Source organism: Quercus suber, unplaced genomic scaffold (assembly GCF_002906115.3).
Source record: "Quercus suber isolate HL8 unplaced genomic scaffold, Cork oak 2.0 scaffold_611, whole genome shotgun sequence".
In the NCBI taxonomy this organism is placed as follows: Eukaryota; Viridiplantae; Streptophyta; class Magnoliopsida; order Fagales; family Fagaceae; genus Quercus; species Quercus suber.
This window is the reverse complement of record NW_027070054.1, coordinates 310,756-329,548: the sequence shown is the minus strand read 5'-3', so window position 1 is coordinate 329,548 and position 18,793 is coordinate 310,756. Positions and strand designations below refer to the sequence as shown.

The 18,793-nt window shown below is 34.4% G+C and overlaps 1 protein-coding gene and 1 pseudogene across 1 annotated transcript; both read right to left on the bottom strand.

The window, feature by feature from the left end:
* Nucleotides 1–1,201: 1,201 nt before the first annotated feature.
* On the bottom strand, nucleotides 1,202–2,563 carry LOC112020234 (3-ketoacyl-CoA synthase 12-like; annotated as a pseudogene).
* A 7,902-nt stretch (nucleotides 2,564–10,465) lies between these two features.
* Nucleotides 10,466–11,871, bottom strand: LOC112020218 (3-ketoacyl-CoA synthase 12). The gene is given in 9 exon segments (XM_065765154.1): nucleotides 10,466–10,536; nucleotides 10,539–10,573; nucleotides 10,575–10,624; nucleotides 10,627–10,721; nucleotides 10,724–10,932; nucleotides 10,934–11,027; nucleotides 11,030–11,268; nucleotides 11,270–11,657; nucleotides 11,790–11,871. Coding segments are annotated over 9 exon segments (1,263 nt in total).
* Between the last annotated feature and the right edge of the window lie 6,922 nt (nucleotides 11,872–18,793).

Here is an 18,793-nt window from a genome sequence, read left to right as displayed (position 1 = left end):
AACCATGGCATGTAGATAAAAAGGTTTGAATTTAAATATTTAATCCGATTGTTGGTCGAGTGATATTCAAGTCTATGTGATTTATGATATTCTAAGTTTAATTCTTTTGATCAACACCTAGGTTCGTAACATCTCAAAGGAATTCTTTGAAATAATTATTTAATGTGTATAGAATAAAGGGATGATACACACAATGATTAGTCAAATGCTCTACAAGTTTTGGACAATCACATTAAAGATTAAAAAATACAAAAGCAAAAAAATTTGAACCTATTTTTAGATCATTTCATAAAAGAGATGTGTAAACAAACAATACTCATCCGTGATATAAAAAATAATAAAGGTATTTTACAATACTTTTCTAAATGTAATGAACAATGATACTCTCATTGAACGATCAAATGGCTTGAATTTCGAGTCATATATAAGAAATTTATAAATTAACAAAAAAATTTGAAATTTCATAATTTACTTGGAAAAAAAAAGGCACTTAGGCGACATCCAACAGACACATTTTAGAGCATAATAAGGGATTTGTCCATATTAATACAAATAAGAGAAAATCTCATAAGAATTGTCAAGACCCTTACTGTGTTGGCAAATTCTATGCCAAATTTACATATAATTTAAATTATAAATTTCAGTATAATCATGTTTTGTTGTGGGTTAAATGTGTAACGGGTTGATGAGGTTCTGTTAGTAAGTTTTCTACACAATAGAGTCTAGGAATAAGGATTTATTCTAAAATCTAAACTACAATATTTATATTTTAGTGAATTTTTTCTTGGTCTTAGGGAACCTTGTAGTATTTTGTCCTTTAGATCGATGTGTCAAATCGGTTTTCCATATCATCACCATATCTGTTGTGTTTATTTTTATTTTTATTTATTTATTTTTTTTTTAATTTTTAATTTTGATCCCGAAGTTAATATGTAGTGGATTAAACAAAATACTACGAGGTATGGAAAAATTTGTTTGGGCGTAGCTTAGCTTAATTTGTTTAATCAGCTACATATTAACTTCGGGATCTAAATTAAAATTTTCATAATTCTTTCAAAAGTACCGTTATCAATCTTGAGAGTCAAAGAAGTAAACTAGAAAAGGATAGCCCTTCAACCATGTTAGAAGCAGCACAACTTATTGGGTTATTAAACCTACCAAAGGATTTTGACGATAATAAGAACATTCTCTTATGGCTATACCAAAAGAAAAATGATTGAAAATAGTAAATACTGTAATAAAGACACTTTAAGAAGAAGGGCATATGGTTAAAAATGTCAAAATCTGTTTTACTCTGGGATTTTGAAGGTGTCTGGATCGAATTCCTGGTTGATCCAACCGATCTTCTCCATGAAAGGGTTGGCCATGGACACTGGTGGGTACCCTTCAACGCAGTCTTTCCACACATTTGCATCACCCAAATCCAAATCCCTCACCACCTCCCACACACAGCTGTTACATTTAAAGCCAGCACCAAAGCTTTTCATCAGTACTCTATATCCCTTTTTGAGCCTTTTCTTGGCTTCCATGTAACCAAGAACATACCAAAGGCTAGAAGCCGATCTGTTACCAAAACGGTGCAATGTCATCCTCGACGGCTCTATATCATATTCACTAAGCCCCAAGCTCAATTTAACCCCATCTATTTCAGACTTTCCACCAGCGTGGAGGCAAAAATGATCAACACCAGTCTTAAAGTTGATTACAGGTTTTGTTCCCCCACCAGCCTCACTAGAAGTTTGAGTTTTACTCATTTTTCGGACAAGGGACACAACCATAAACCTAAGTAATTCACTTATTGGTAAAATCCTAGGTGATATCTCTCTTAAGTTATCTACAAAAGCTCTTGAAGCTGCTTTAGGGAGATTCTTGCTTAGATAAACGCCTAACCTCCCTTGCTCATCTTGTTGTTGCATGCAACAACCGTATGACTCGTCTCTAGCCCCATGGTGTGTCCTAACTAGACACTTGAATCTGAACATGGCTCTGTGTTTCAAGGCCCTTTTGTTTGTCAAAAGCATTGCACACCCACCAGACCGGACCGGAACAAACAATTTGGAAGGATCATTGATTTATCATTACCCGAATACCAATTTGTCGCCATAGACTCGGTAGTGACAACAAGAGCATACAAGTTCTTGTTGGACTTAAAGACGTTTCTGACTATGTCAACTGAGATAAGGCTAGCACTGCAGCCCATCCCACTGAGATTTTAAACTTTGATATCATCTCTCATCTTATAATGGTTGATAATCCTAGCAGCTAAAGAAGGAACCAAGGAGAGCATGGAAACGTTAACCACAAGCACCTCAATTTCTAAGGGAGAAATGGCGGTTCTGGCCAAGAGCTTTGCAATACTGTCATGGAAAAACTCTTCCATCTCTGAGATCGCATCAAGAATTGTGGGATTCTGTTCCCTGCCAGCAATAATGGTTCTTGGTGCATACGTTTGCTCACCAATGCCGGAGTTCACAACGTTTTTTAGGACGAACTTGTACTCAAGGAGACCAAGATTCTTGGTCCACTTGATGACTGCCAAACACGATTCACTGTCTAGCATTCTGTCATCTAGGGGTGTCCACGGGTTGGGCCGGGTCAAGTTTGTGCCTAACCCGGTCTCGACCCAACCGTCTCGGGTGGGGAAGATTTCAACTTGCAACCGACCCGGATGCAGTTTCAAATCAAGTGGGTTGAGTCATATCGGGTTTCGAGTTTTCTCGGTCGGTTTCGAGTTTTCCAATTTCACTGGTTTTGGCCGAAATCTGGCCGGATCTCGTCGGATCTGGCCGGATCTAATGAGATTTGGCCGATATTTCTTCATATCTATGGAAATATGGCCGAGATTTGGCAGATATCTAAAGCGATTTGGCCGAGTTAGAGTCAAGCTTACCGGAGTTTGAGTATATCTGGGCTAGATTCACCGGATTTAAGCTTATCGGAGTGAGGATTTGAGCTTATCAAAGTACAGGAAGGCCAAACGTAGCTGGATCGGAAATGAGAAGCCCAAACATCACCGGATTTCTGCCTTCTTTTCGAGGTTTTGTCGGGCGGGTTGGGTAGATCGGGTTTTTGAGGACGGAACCCGCCACTCAACCCACCGGGGTTGAGTTCTGAAGGTTTGGACCTTTCACCAACCCATCGGAGGTGTCAGTCTGACCATGACGGGTCGGTTCTGGTCGGGTTCGTTGGTTTCAGCGGGTGATCGGTTACTTTGGACAGCCTTACTGTCATTAGTGGGCTTATAGCATTGGTAGTCTAGAATGTAACATTCTTGGTCTCTTCTTGCATCAACACGCTTCCATATCATGAACAAGAAATAGAAGATAGGGAGAGCATACAGTAAAAGGAGAAGCTCCATATGAGAGAGAGAGAGAGAGAGAGAGAGAGAGAGGAGATATATGGAACTCTGGTAGGGTTTGTACATTTTTTTTTTTTTTTTGAGTTAGGCTTTGTGAGATAATTATTCAAGTGGAGAACACCTATATAATAAGAATGGTAATAAGTGATAGAGTACTGGCCCATTCCATGTTACATAACTCATGGCTGACAGATCTCAACCCCCACCACCCCTCTTCCTAGACGAAAATGGGACACGTATATATTTTCTTCATTCAAATTAAAAATCGCTTGGGAGTCCATTCCATCATGCTCATTGCGCATATATTGAGATATGAGTTATCCCAACCTATTAAATTACAATTTTCAACGACTAGATATGCTTTTAGCCCTCCCAAATCTAGGAAAAATATTTTATTTTATAAATAAGGAAGTATAAGAGAAGCGGGCGTACACTACATTTTCATAATATTTTTACATCGATTTTAATTTGAACCCATTATTAAAATTTTATTTTTTCATCGTTAACACCCAATAATAAATTGTCGTTTAAGTTTTATTAGAAAAGTGTTATGAAAAATACTGTGATATGTATTTAAAACTTAAAATATTTGGACATTTATTGTTATTTCAGCAAATAAAAGAAAAAAAAAATTTAATTTTCTTAGTTTAAAAACAGTTCTAGGACTTACTTACAGACAGCTCGGGTACCTATTTGCACCACCATGCAGTTGCAAACACCTCCAGGTTCTAGCACTCAAAATAGGTGACTCTTTTACATTTTATCTATCTCTCTTGTTTCTCAACTGATCTTTTTTTATTTTTTCTTCTACACTTCTTCCCTTATTAACAAAGCTAGTGATGTTAACCCTTGCAGTTTTAATCCAATCATCCAATTAGTTAATACCTCCAACCATGTGTATAGTTTAGAGGAAAAGCCTACAAAAGCAATCACTACAAAACACGAGGGTCTATGGCCGTGTTTTTTTTAGCCGCATTTACAAAAAACACGGCTATAGGTAAACCTATAGTCACGTTTATAAGTGGTTTTAGCCGCGTTTTTAAAACGTGGCTATAGGTTAAGTCTATAGTTGCATTTTAAACGTGGCTATAGACTTACAAAAAAAAAAAAAAAAAAACCCACTGAATGGGTTCAACACTTGTAAACAATTTTTTTTTGCATTTTAAACGTGGCTATAGACTTACAAAAAAAAAAAAAAAAAACCCACTGAATGGGTTCAACACTTGTAAACAATTTTTTTTTTTTTTAATGTAAGTCTATAGCCACGTTTAAGACGCGACTATAGACTTAACCTATGGCCGCGTTTTAAACGTGGCTATAGGTCCTTATTTAAAAAGAAAAAAAGTGCTGAAAAACATAGTACTGGTGTAGAATCTCGAGGTGTTATTTTTTTTTTCTTTTCATCTTCTTTTAATTGGACTTTTCTTCTATATATTTCATTGTTATTAAGAAAATAAATAACTTATATGACATTATAAATATAATATAATAAATTATTAGTAAACCTGATAAAAATATACTACTATATATCATATACTTTATATATATATATGACATGTAATTAATTGTTTCGTTTTAGTATTTTTTTAGTATTGAAATTCGAATAATTGTTTGTCTACTATTTAACACTAGTATGTAACTTGTGCTTACGCATGAGAACGATGAATTATACATATGGGACATTTTTTCAACTAGGACATTTGGAAATACCAAAACGGTTTTTCCTTTCAATTTTCATGATATTGGTTATTCCAAATTTCTCATTACACTATTATTACGTACATAATTGATATTGCATATTACGTATATGTTGGGGACATATTTTTATGTAATTGGCATATCCTTTGACAAAACGCACTTTACTTATATTTGGATAAATCTAAGTAGGTTCAAGATGATCATTACAAATGGTTAAATTGAAGACATGAAGACTACTCAAGAACTCTCAAGAAAAGTGCAAATTTACAGCTTCTCGATACCTCCTCGACAGAATCTTAATCTGTCGAGATTCATTAAAGCTCGACCGATGTCTCGATCGATCGAGCTTACGAGTTTTCAGATTATAGCCAACAATATTTTTATTCTAAAAGGCTATTTGTTTATGGGTTTGTATAATCTTTATTGGACTAGGAAAGCCCAAGGTTTGTGTAAACCTATTTGGAATAGGAGATCCCATTAAGCTCCTATTTAAAGGAGATAGGAAAAGAAAAACCTAACCCTAGAGAGCTTCATAAGAGTTTTTTTTAACTCTAGCCTCCTCCTACAGAAGAAAGAGTTCTTGCTGCGTTTCTTGTACGCCTTTGGGTTCTGTAACCAAATAAAGTCTCTTGCACCAACATTGAAGATCTTATTGGTATTTCTATGTGAAACTACTGCAAATCAACTACAACAATCAAGGGATTTCTGTGGAGTTAGTCACATACTGGGATTCGTGCAAAGGAGTAAGCGGCGTATTGGGATCCACGCATCAAATTGGTTAGTCACGTACTTGGGAGCCGTGCATCAAAAGGAAAAATTGTCACTACAGAACAAGTCCAATTGGGTATTGGGGTAAGGGTTCAACTGTAGGTTGGTAAGGTACTTGGGATTCCTTTACTTGTAACCGCTTGTTGTGATAATAGTGAAATTTCGAGAGTAGTGACCTGAAAATCACCCGATGGGGTTTTTGCCGTCAGGTTTTCCCCATTCGTAAACAAATCGTCGTGTTATTTACTTTTCGCTGCATAATTAGTTTATAGGTGATTTGTTTGTGCTACCACGTATTTGCATGTTAATTTGATTAATTAATAACTTGGCTAATTAATCAATTAATTTGAATCACAATGGGTCAATTCATTTTTGGCCTATCAAGTGGTATCAGAGTGGGCACATTCTAATTAAGTTTAATCTTTACTGTGTTGATCCATTAACCCCTGTTTGTCATGGATAGATGACAGTTATTAATCATACTTCCTTTATTTGATGGCACTAACTATGCATACTGGAAAGTACATATGAGAGCTTTCTTACAGTCTTTAGATGAAAATGTGTGACAAGCTGTGGAGATTAGCTGGACCAAGCCAAAAGAAGCGCCGGCTGATTGGGATGAAGCCAAGATTAAGGCAGCAAACTTCAACAGCAGAGTGTTGAATGCCTTATTTAGCGCAATCACCAATGAGGAGTTCAAGAAGATATCCTCCACTAAAACTGCAAAAGAAGCATAGACCATCCTCCAGACAACCTATGAGGGTACAAAGGTTGTCAAAGATTCAAAACTTCAGAGGCTCACTACAAGCTTTGAAGAGTTAAAAATGGAGGAGGATAAGTCGTTCGATGAGTTCTATGTCAAGCTCAAGGACATAGTGAACTTAGCCTTCAATCTTGGGGAAGCCATTCCTGAACCCAAGATTGTTTGGAAAGTGCTTAGATCTCTACCTGAAAGATTCCATGCGAAGATTACGGCTATAGAGGAATTAAAGGATATTGACAAGATTCCTTTGACTGAGCTAATTGGAAACTTGTAGACCTACAAGCTAGGGTTATCTAGGATTGGCAAGTCGGGGAAAGGCAAGAGCATGGACTTGAAGGCAAAAAGCAGTGACACAGATGAGTCTTCCGATGATGAAGATTCCAAGATGAAGTCCTACATTACAAGGTAGTTCAAGAAGTTTATGAAGAATGCCAATGGAAGGAACTTCGACAAGGACCACAAACAATCTAGTTCTTCTCAATCTAAGGGCTAAGACAAAGGGAAAAAAATGCTAAGGACGGCGGTCAGTACATTGTTCCTGCAAGACCAAAGTGTTTCGGGCGTCATGGATTCGGTCACATGAAGCAAGAATAACCACATATCTTAAGAACATTGGGAAGAGTAAGGCACTTACTGCAACCTTGAGTGACACTGAGCCTGAGGATGATTCCGACGATGAGGATGACGGAATCTTGATTGCCTTCACTGCCACAGTCAATCCTACTGAAGGGATTGTTGAAGACGTGGAAGAAGAAGAAGACTTGGTGGATTCTAAGTGTGAGAAGATGGATGATCAAGGTGATATCCATACAGCCTATGAGAAACTGTACAAGCTTTCTGAGAAGTATGAGAAATTGTATAGGCTGGCCACCAAGAAACTCAGTGATGTGGAACTTGATCGTGAAGAGTTGTCCACAAAATTTGATGAAGCTAATTAGACTATTGGGGCACTGAGGTTTGAGAATAATTTCTTGGCTGAGAAGACCAAGAAGCTTGAAGCGGAGCTGTTTCAAGTCAGAGCCCAATTAGAGAGGACTTCAAGTACAAAGCTTGATGAGATGCTTAGCATTCAGAAATCTGCTTCAGATCGAACAGTGATGTGCATGAAATATATACAATAAAGTACTCACATATCTACATATTTGGCCTTACTTTTATGTTATTTTGTGACTGATTATATAATATCTTTGTGTTGCAGGTAACAAGGGCTTTACATGCAAAGTGGGGCTAGGCCAATTGAATCAAGCCAATTTACATCCAGCCAGGCATGAATATTAAATTTAAGTCCAATTGGAGTAAGGAATCAAAGGAAATTTGCACCAAATCCAAGTCCAATTCGGATTAGGATTCCAGCCTACACATCAGTTAGTATTTTCAGCATAACTTTCGGCTCAGATGTCCAATTGAGATGATTCAAGTTGGGCTGGAAAGTTACTTAAAGGGCTACAATTTTGTAGTTTACCAGAAGCCCTAATTCTGACGTTAAGTGGGCCTAAATAGTCGGTTAAGTAAAGCCTAAAAATCTGGGATTTTCTCCAAACGGGAATTCAACTTGTAATAGGATTCATTGACCTATTTAAAGGCTTTTTAGGGAAAAATTCTGGGGGACTGAGGCTAGTGCTAGGGCTGAGATGCAAAATAGAAAATTGGAGCAAGAGGCAGTGCCGCATGTGGCTTCTCTGTAGCTTTTCTCCATGATAGCATTGTGACTATTTCTTTCTCTATTTTATTTGTCTAGTTTAATGTTTAATATTTTATTCTTTTGTTTATTTCAATTACTATGAGTAGCTAAACTTATAATTAAGGTTGAGGATGAAACCTTGTTAAGGATTATTAGTAATATTTATGTGATTTGATTTTTCCCACATAATTGTTCTTTAATGATAAAAATTGTTCTTGCTTCATATCAATTGACTAAGATGAGATTCTAGATATGAGTTCAATCATGTTTTTCTCATGATTTAGGATTTGTCTTAATTAATTGAATGCTTGGTTTATTAATTCTTGATTATAAAATTGGATATCGTTTGTGATTTGTCTGTCAATGGATACAAGTTATGATTTGATTTTTAGAATTGGATATATCTTGTGATTTGTTTGGCTACGGATACAATTGATGATTTGGTTTTATACTTAAGAAGCGAAGAAGAACATGCTTTTGATTTTTAAAATAAGGATTTTAATGAGGATATTTTCCATGGTAGCAAGATTGATTTCTAGATTATCATGTAGTGAGTTGGGAAAAATTAATGATCATAAATATATGCTGATATGAATTAACAAGGCGGATTCCAAAACCTTAATTCCTTTCCCTTGATTATTTACATCTTTTTATTGCTTTATATCTTTTACTTAGTTTAACTATTTGCTTAATTTTATTATTTGCTTAGTTTATTTAATTTAAAAACAACCAATTTTTTTAATTAAACTAGATTAGGATTAATTTGGTTAAGATTTGATTTAATTTTCCTACGTTCATTCAAGTCCCTGTGGGTTCGACCTCGTTCTTGTCAAACTATACTTCGGTATGGTTCGTACACTTGCGAGTACTTTAAAATTTCACAACAAACAGGTTTAGGGTATGGTCTTTCTTCCTCTAATATTGCTTCTACTAGTACTACTGTGTTTGTTCCTTATGCTAATAATACTGAAATTGAGAACACTGATGCTAAAACTGATTTAGCTTGTGAGAACTTAGACAAGGATAAATCTATCTTAGGAGCACCCCTAAGCAGGATAAGAAAGATGTTAAAAATCCTAGAGCTAAGAAGGCTAACTCTCAAAAGCTCAAACAGAACAAGTAGCATCTCTGTCATCATTGTGTAGCTGTCAGTCATACTCGACCAAATTGCTATAAGTGGTTAGCCATTCAATAGAGCAATGGTATGATCGCATCTAGAAGCCAAAATCAGCTTCAATCCTCTCTTGCTCCTCTTGGTGATCTTCTCAAAGCCCTCATGTTNGGTAAACCTAAATCCACTTGCAAAAGAATCGAAGTTCTTACAAAAGGATATTACATAGCTTGCGTACTACGTTAAACTGTGCTAATCTACTACATATAATTATAACTATAGCTTAGTTTGTTTAATCCGCATGCATATTACTTCGGATCTAAATTAAAATGTTCATAATCTTTCACAAGTACTGTCATGGTTGTCAAAATCGGGATTCTTCGTAAGATCGTGAGGTAAGTGGGATCGTGGATCGTAGAATCGGATCGTGAATCGTAAGGTCCTATATTATTTGAGAAAAAAAAAACAAATTGGTATGTTAAATAATCACATAAATTATACGTTCATAAAAATAAAAAAATTGAATCCATTTGATGTAATTACCATGAATCATTACATCCATTTATAAGCATCATTTAAGATGTCTAAAATCTCAAAACGTAACACTCTATTGGAATGTTATTTTTGTTTGTTTTCAACTAATACTTTATCTCGCTGCATTAGAATAGCAAAATTTGATCTATTGGAATATTATTTTCATTTGGGTCAAACTGAATCTTCTGTTAAGTTAAAGAAGATTACAAAAAATCAAAATCGTTTGGAATCGTCAAAATTGTACGAACATGAACGATTGTTAAGATCCTTGAAAGATTTAAATCGTTTTGAGCAGGTGAGATCGTAAAATCGTAAGATTGTAGGGTCTAGATTGGGATTTTGACAATCCTGAGTATTGTTATCAATCTTGAGGTCAAAGAGTAAACTAGAAAAGGATAGCCCTTCAACCATGTTAGAAGCAGCACACTTATTGGGTATAAACTACCAAAGGATTTTGACAATAATAAGAACATTCTCTTATGCTATACCAAAAGAAAAATGATTGAAAATAGTAAATACTGTAATAAAGACACTTTAAGAAGAGGGCATATGTTAAAATGTAAAATCTGTTTTACCTGGGATTTTGAAGGTGTCTGGATCGAATTCCTGGTTGATCCAACCGACTTCTCCATGAAAGGGTTGGCCATGGACACTGGTGGTACCCTTCAAGCAGTCTTTCCACACATTTGCATCACCCAAATCCAAATCCCTCCCACCTCCCACACACAGCTGTTACATTTAAAGCCAGCACCAAAGCTTTCATCATACTCTATTCCCTTTTTGAGCCTTTTCTTGGCTTCCATGTACCAAGAACATACCAAAGGCTAGAAGCCGATTGTTACCAAACGGTGCAATGTCATCCTCGAGGCTCTATATCATATTCACTAAGCCCCAAGCTCAATTTAACCCCATCTATCAGACTTTCCACCAGGTGGAGGCAAAAATGATCAACACCAGTCTTAAAGTTGATTACAGGTTTTGTTCCCCCACCAGCCTCACTAGGGTTTGAGTTTTACTCATTTTTGGACAAGGGACACAACCATAAACCTAAGTAATTCACTTATTGGTAAAATCCTAGGTGATATCTCTCTTAAGTTATCTACAAAAGCTCTTGAGCTGCTTTAGGGAGATTCTTGCTTAGATAAACGCCTAACCTCCCTTGCTCATCTTGTTGTTGCATGCAACAACCGTATGACTCGTCTCTAGCCCCATGGTGTGTCCTAACTAGACACTTGAATCTGAAACTGGCTCTGTGTTTCAAGGCCCTTTTGTTTGTCAAAAGCATTGCACACCCACCAGACCGGAACAAACAATTTGGAAGGATCATTGATTTATCATTACCCGATACCAATTTGTGCCATAGACTCGGTAGTGACAACAAGAGCATACAAGTTCTTGTTGGACTTAAAGACGTTTCTGACTATGCCAACTGAGATAAGGCTAGCACTGCAGCCCATCCCACTGAGATTTAAACTTTGATTCATCTCTCATCTTTAATGGTTGATAATCCTAGCAGCTAAAGAAGGAACCAAGGAGAGCATGGAAACGTTAACCACAAGCACCTCAATTTCTAAGGGAGAAATGGCGGTTCTGGCCAAGAGCTTTGCAATACTGTCATGGAAAAACTCTTCCATCTCTGAGATCGCATCAAGAATTGTGGGATTCTGTTCCCTGCCAGCAATAATGGTTCTTGGTGCATACGTTTGCTCACCAATGCCGGAGTTCACAACGTTTTTTAGGAGAACTTGTACTCAAGGAGACCAAGATTCTTGGTCCCTTGATGACGCCAAACACGATTCACTGTCTAGCATTCTGTCATCTAGGTGGGGTTGGGCCGGTCTTTCAACCGTCTCGACAGTCCAAGATTTCACTGGACCTGCAGTTTCATCAGTGTAGTCATATCGGTTTAAGTTCCATTCATGGTGGCCTCTGGCCGTCTCTCTCTGCGATCTAACCATCGACTTTCAGACTAGTTTGAGTCAATTAGGAGTTACTGCAGATGATTAAGCTTATCGGAGAGGATTGAGCTTGGAAGGAGCTATACATGTAGAAATGAGAAGTCTCACATGTGAGAGAGTGAGAGAGTGAGAGAGGAGATATATGGAGACTCTGGTAGGGTTTGTAACTTTTTTTTTTTTTTTTGAGTTAGGCTTTGTGAGATAATATTCAAGTGGAGAACACCTATATAATAAGAATGGTAATAAGTGATAGAGTACTGGCCCATTCCATGTTACATAACTCATGGCTGACAGATCTCAACCCCACCACCCCTCTTCCAGACAAAATGGGACACGTATATATTTTCTTCATTCAAATTAAAAATCGCTGGGAGTCCATTCCATCATCTCATTGCGCATATATGAGATATGAGTTATCCCACCTATTAAATTACAATTTTCAACGCTAGATATGCTTTTGCCCTCCCAAATCTAGGAAAAATATTTTATTTTATAAATAAGGAAGTATGAGAGAGGCGGGCGTACACTAATTTTCATAATATTTTTACATTGATTTTAATTTGAATTCACTATTAAAATTTTATTTTTCATCTTAACACCAATAATAAATTGTCTTTAAGATTTATTAGAAAAGTGTTATGAAAAATACCGTGATATGTATTTAAAACTTAAAATATTTAGACATTTATGTTATTTCAGCAAATAAAAGAAAAAAAAATAAAAAAATTTAATTTTTTAGTTTAAAAAAATTCTAGGACTTACTTACAAACAGCTCGGGTACCTATTTGCACAACCATGCAGTTGCAAACACCACCAGTTCTGGCACTCAAACAGGTGACTCTTAGACATTTTATCTATCTCTCTTGTTTCTCAACTGCCTTTTTTTATCTTTTTATTTTATCTTTTTCTTCTACACTTCTTCCGTTATTAACGAAGCAAGTGGTGTTAACCCTTGTAGTTTTAATCCAACCATCCAATTAGTTAATACCAACCATGTGTATGGTTAAGAGGAAAAAGCCTACAAAAGCAAGAGTACTGGTGTAGAATCTCAAGGTGTTATTATTATTATTTTTTTCTTTTATCTTCTTTTAATTGGACTTTTCTTCTATATATATTTCATTGTTATTAAAAAATAAATAATTATATGACATTATAAATATAATATAATAAATTATTAGTAAACCTGATAAAAATATACTACTATATATCATATACTTTATATATATATATATATATATATATATCATGTAATTAGTTGTTTCTCTTTAGTATTTTTTCTAGTGTTGAAATTCGAATAATTGTTTGTCTACTATTTAATACTAGTATGTAAGTCGTGCTTACGCATGAGAATGATGAATTATACATATGAGACATTTTTTCAACCAGGACATTATTTGGAAATACTAAAACGGTTTTTCTTTTCAATTTTCATGATATTGGTTACACCAAATTTCTCGTTACACTACTATTATGTACATAATTGATATTCCATATTATATATACAATATCAATTTACAATTATTATCAGTAAAATTCTACTAAATACAACTCAAAATAAAAGAATAAATTGGTCCAATAGTATCTCCAAAATTGAATGGAAATAGGTGCATGAGATCGTTCAGCTTAATTATAGTTTGTTACGTTCAAGACCTTCGCATACAAAATATCTAAAGAGAAACAATATTAAAAAAATATGCTCATTAGTTCAGAGAAAAAATATTAGCAAAAATATAAACAATTTAATTTTTAAGGAAAGTTAACAAATGCAAAATCCAATTTTTATTATAATTGAATTTTCTCTATGCTTTGATTATATATATATATATATATGACCTAGTTAGTAATGGACCGTAAATAGTCATGGTATATTACATAAATAACTTATAAATTTGAATTATTTTTAGTTACACAAAAAAATGTCTCATAAATATAAAATCATTCAAACTCTCTCTTCCTTTAATTTTATAGATACATGATTATGTTTTTATGATTTATTTATATTGGACTTCTCATTTTCTACACTGAATTAACTTACTTGGCACAAAAATTAAATATTTTAGAATAGATGGGACATGTCGTATAAAATTAAACTCTAATTGAAATTCAATTTTTACACTGAATTAACTCACTTGGTACAAAATTTTAAAAGTTTAGATTAAATGAGACACGTGACGCAAAATTAGACTCTAATTGAATTCCAATTTGAAATCTAATTAAATTTTCTCTCAGTTTTTATTATTAATATATACTAGCATGTAACTCATGCTTATGCATGGCACGAAAACATTTAACTGTAGTAATGATAAGATGGTCGTCTCGATTTTCGCATTGACCATTACAAATGCGGTCCATTTAAAGATGCATTTTTTTTCTCATTCACCCTCAGCTTTTGCGTAACGTGTATTAAATTCCTTTAGTGAAATTTGAAAAAAAATATTTGAAAACTTAGATAGAACATATGACACTAAATTAGACATTCAATTTAGAATCTAATTGAATTTTTTCATGATTCTCAAAAAAAAAAAAATTGGATTTTTTCATAGTTTTGATTCCGAAGAGCAAAATAATGATAGTCATGGGTCAAACATGGTTTCTCTGGAATAGAAAACAAAAATTATTAGGGGTGTAGGGAAAACCTTCAGAAAAGTACAATAAGCAAAAAATAATTCTTGAAGATATTATCCAAGTATTTTTTTTTAAATGTAAGTTTGCATCTCACAAAACTCACATACCTAAAGACAAATTTATAAACTCACACTTTGTTCTACTTTAAGTGTTAAAAAACCACATTTTTTAATCTTCAATCATAATTAAGTTTATTACAATTCTATTCTGTGTCCGTTTGACTCTAAATTCAAAAGTCCATTTATTTTACTATTCAGCTTATTTTTGCTACTATCCATGAGTCTCACTGCACTTTTTAGTACTATTCACGGGTCTCATTGTACTATTTCAGCTAACTTTTACCTTTATCTGCAGTACTTTTAGCAAAAAAAGTTTTCAATTTCAACAAAATAAGCAGATCTCAAACAAACCCTTTGTGTTTGACTATTATATTTAGTAATATATTGTGCAATAATGTTGCAAAAATGAAGCCAAAATTTATGTAAGGAAAAGTCATTCCATAAAACTAAAGGGGCAAAACTTAGGTATAGTACCTTAAGTACCCCTTTTAAATTACAGACACCTGTCCAATTAAATAACTCAATTAACAAAAGTTTAACGCTGTCTTTCTTTTTTTCTTTTTACTTTTTTTCACTCTCTCTTTCAATGAGAAAACCTGTAACTTCTCAAACTTGAAACTTCTCACGCACAATCTCAAAAGCCAGAACTCAAAAGAAACCAATGACCATTATGCTTCTCAAATCCAAACTCTTTGAGTTCTAATCAAAACCAAGCAAATAATGGCAAAGGGACTGGCTTGTGAGCATCACATTGACAACAAAACTCAAATTTTTCCTGCACAATCTCAGAAGAATCCAATGGTTTCTTTAAATTGACAATCCTTAAACACTTTTGACTTCTCACACTCAAACTCTCAAATTTCTCAACAAAATCAAGCAAAGAAGGACAAAGGGCAATCTTCTCCATTAATCCCATTATTTCCATTATGATGCAAAGCCAGATCTGGTTTTATTCTTGGTTCACGTGGTGAATGAATGTTGGTTTATGATTATGAGGTTGACCTATATGTCTCCCTTATTCCCTGTATTTACACTAGAACTCATTCTTTGCACCAGATTTTCCCTCTAAAGAATGCTAGGACGTTCCAATGATATTCTTTTTGAAACTTCACTTAAGCCAAATTTCTCCTTCTTTGAGTGTGAAAAGTAGAAGAGGATTAATGGTTTTCTTTTCTCCTGGGTTTACTAATAATGGGATCAATGCATCTGTGAGAAGTCTGACTGTGGGAGATTTGAAAGAAACGGTGAAAAAAAAAAAAAAGATGTGTTAAGTGTTAACTTCCGTTAACTGAGTTATTTAATTGGACAAGTGTCTGCAATTTAAAAGGAGTACCTAAGGTACTGTACAGTCTGTACATAAAGTACTGTACTTAAGTTTTGCCCGAACTAAAGGACATGAAATTAAAAATCAAATTTTGTTCTGTAAGTAGAATCCTTACTGTTCTTTAATAGTAGTAATATGAAACTTAACACACTACAAGAAAACTGGGTATAGGCGACGTTTTTTTTAGCGACGTTTTTAAATCTGCCGCTATACATAGTATATTGTGACGTTTCTAGAAAACGTCGCTAAAGAGAGAACCTTTCACGACGTTTCTTAAAAAACGTCATTGTAACGCAAAACAATAGCAGCGTTTCTTAAAACGTCGCAAAACGTACAGCTTTAGTGGCGTATATTTTGTTTATAGCGACGTTTTTATAAAACGTCGCTGTAGATATTGAAGAGACCCAACGTGCCTGCCAAAAAATTTTGGGAGGGGAGATATAGCGACGTTTCTGGGGAAGATATAGCGACGTTTTAGAAACGTCGCTATATGTTCCCAAAATTTTTGCCTTCTTCCCACGCTGAAAATTTTGCTGAAAACCCACTTTTCAGTTCCCACGCTTTTTGTCCCTCCTTTTTCATTTTTCCTTTTTTTTTTTTTTTTTTTTTTTTTTTTTTTGTCCTACACTTTTTTTATTCTTTGTTTGACTTTCCCTTACACTTTTTTCTTTGTTTTATTTGTTGTCTTTCTTTTTTCACTCAGGCAGAGCCTCCATTTCCCATTCTATATTCTTCCCCTACCCTTTTCACTTCTACATTCTCTACCCTCTCTAGCCACCACCCATTGCCACCAACGTAGCCACCGCGGCCATCATCGACCTCCATTGCCACCATCGTACTTTTTCCCCTCTTTTTGGTGTTCAAATTTTTTTAAAGGGTAAGTCTTTGTGTTTTAGCTTATGGGTTTACTTTGATTTCGTTTTTCTTTAATAGGTCATGGTGTTTTTGTGTTTTGGCTTATGGGTTTGCTTTGATTTGGTTTTTATTTAATGNTTTTTTTTTTTTTTTTTTTTTTTTTGTAGTGGCACCTTTATTTGCATTCCACATCATTTAATTGTCATCTTTTATTTTGTAGGTTAAGTACTCATTTATTGTGATAAGCTTGGACTTTGTTTAGAAAGGTGTTTGCTTGGCTTGAGCATAGTAAGTAATTTTTGCTTAAAACTTTATACTTGAAACGTTAATAATTGTGTTGGGGTGGACTGTTGAGTTTGAGCAAGCGGGTGGCTTGCATGGTGCTATAAGGTGGTTTACATTTATATTGGAAGTGCTTACTTTTTTTATTTTTATTTTTATAATTATATAAATTATAAGGACAAAGTTAAAAATCATAATAGGCTAATAGCAAAAGATATGTGAATATGATAACCACAATTTTCCACAAAGAAAATTGAAAATTTTTCATGTGCATTTAATAGTGCTTGGTTTGATGAGATTGAAATTAGTTGTAGTCAGGAAATAATGTCACCTTTTGTTTGTCTTGTTATCATTTCAAGTTGACACTTGACATTGGAAAAGACCCAGCAAGTGAATATATATATATAATATATATATTTTTTCACTTACTCACACAATAGCACAAACATATAAATTAGTCGTTACACTATTGAAAATTTATAATCCCGCACTAGATGACATGGGCTTGATACACTCCAAAACATAAAATAGCTAGGAAATTAAAATAATAGGGGATCTCACCCTATTCTTAATATATTGAGAAGAAAAGAGAAATAACATTTTATAATGTTTATTCATTGTGAAGAATGAAAAGAATGAGGAATGACGGAGGGATAAGCTCTATTTTAGAACATCCTATTTTTTTTTTTTTTTGGGTCATCTTTTCCCTTGTAATTTGTAGCTATACTTTGTATCAAAATCATAACTTCTGGGTTCTACAAAATATTTAGTACTCAAGACTCTTCTTTAGCAGTTTATACTTATAGCTCAACTGCACCTAGGAATAAATATGCAAACTTAATAAATAAGAAAACCATACCCAAAATATACACTATTTATATAATGTACATGAATATGACAAAATGCCTTGATGAGGGCAGATGAATAGTGGGGTTTCCCTCAAATTCTTAGGAATCACTTTTTACTGCAAGAGATGACTAGATGAGCTTTGGGACATACCTATTTAGCTAGGCCTTCCAACTTTTATGGTGGCATGGTTTTCCCTTTATTTCTTTAGAGACTTGACTTTTTTATTAGGCATTAGCTGTTATTAATTGGTTGGAATCTGATATTGTGCCTTTTGCTCCTACATTGATTAACTTGATTCTAAAGTGGAGAAACGTTCTAGCAAGGCCATAGATGGTAAGACTTAAACATATTTTAGAGAAAGCTACAATGTGCTGACTTTAGGACATGTTTGGCTCTTTCCACTTCTCTTGTTTGCTTTTTATTTGAACTTTGTAACTATGCTTGATTCTTTTATTAAACATTATCCCATGTTCATAGCAAAAAAAAAATCCATTGTCTTTCCCCTTTAGGGACAATTTATGGTATGTTACTTTCAAATGTGTACCACATAATGCTACTTCCTTACTTAGAATCTACTAGCATGCACAACACTATCATCAACAAATTGTGGTGCAACCTTCTTGCTTTTACGAAGGTAGCATCTTAGATTTCCCAATGCAGAGCCTATTTTACTTTTGAAGGGACAAAGTAACAAACTTTTTAGGATACCCACAAAAAGATAAAAGGAAATAAAGGAAAAGAAAAAGAAAACTAGAGTGGAATGATTTTAATGTACTATAGGCTATAGCATTATCCTTCCTTAACATTCATTTATTAAAACCAAAAAAAGATTTAATTTCAAAGGTGATTACATCCTAAGAGAGTATCTAAAAATACAGAAAGTTACTGTCATTACATTTTAACAACAAACATGATTACCAATGTGGCT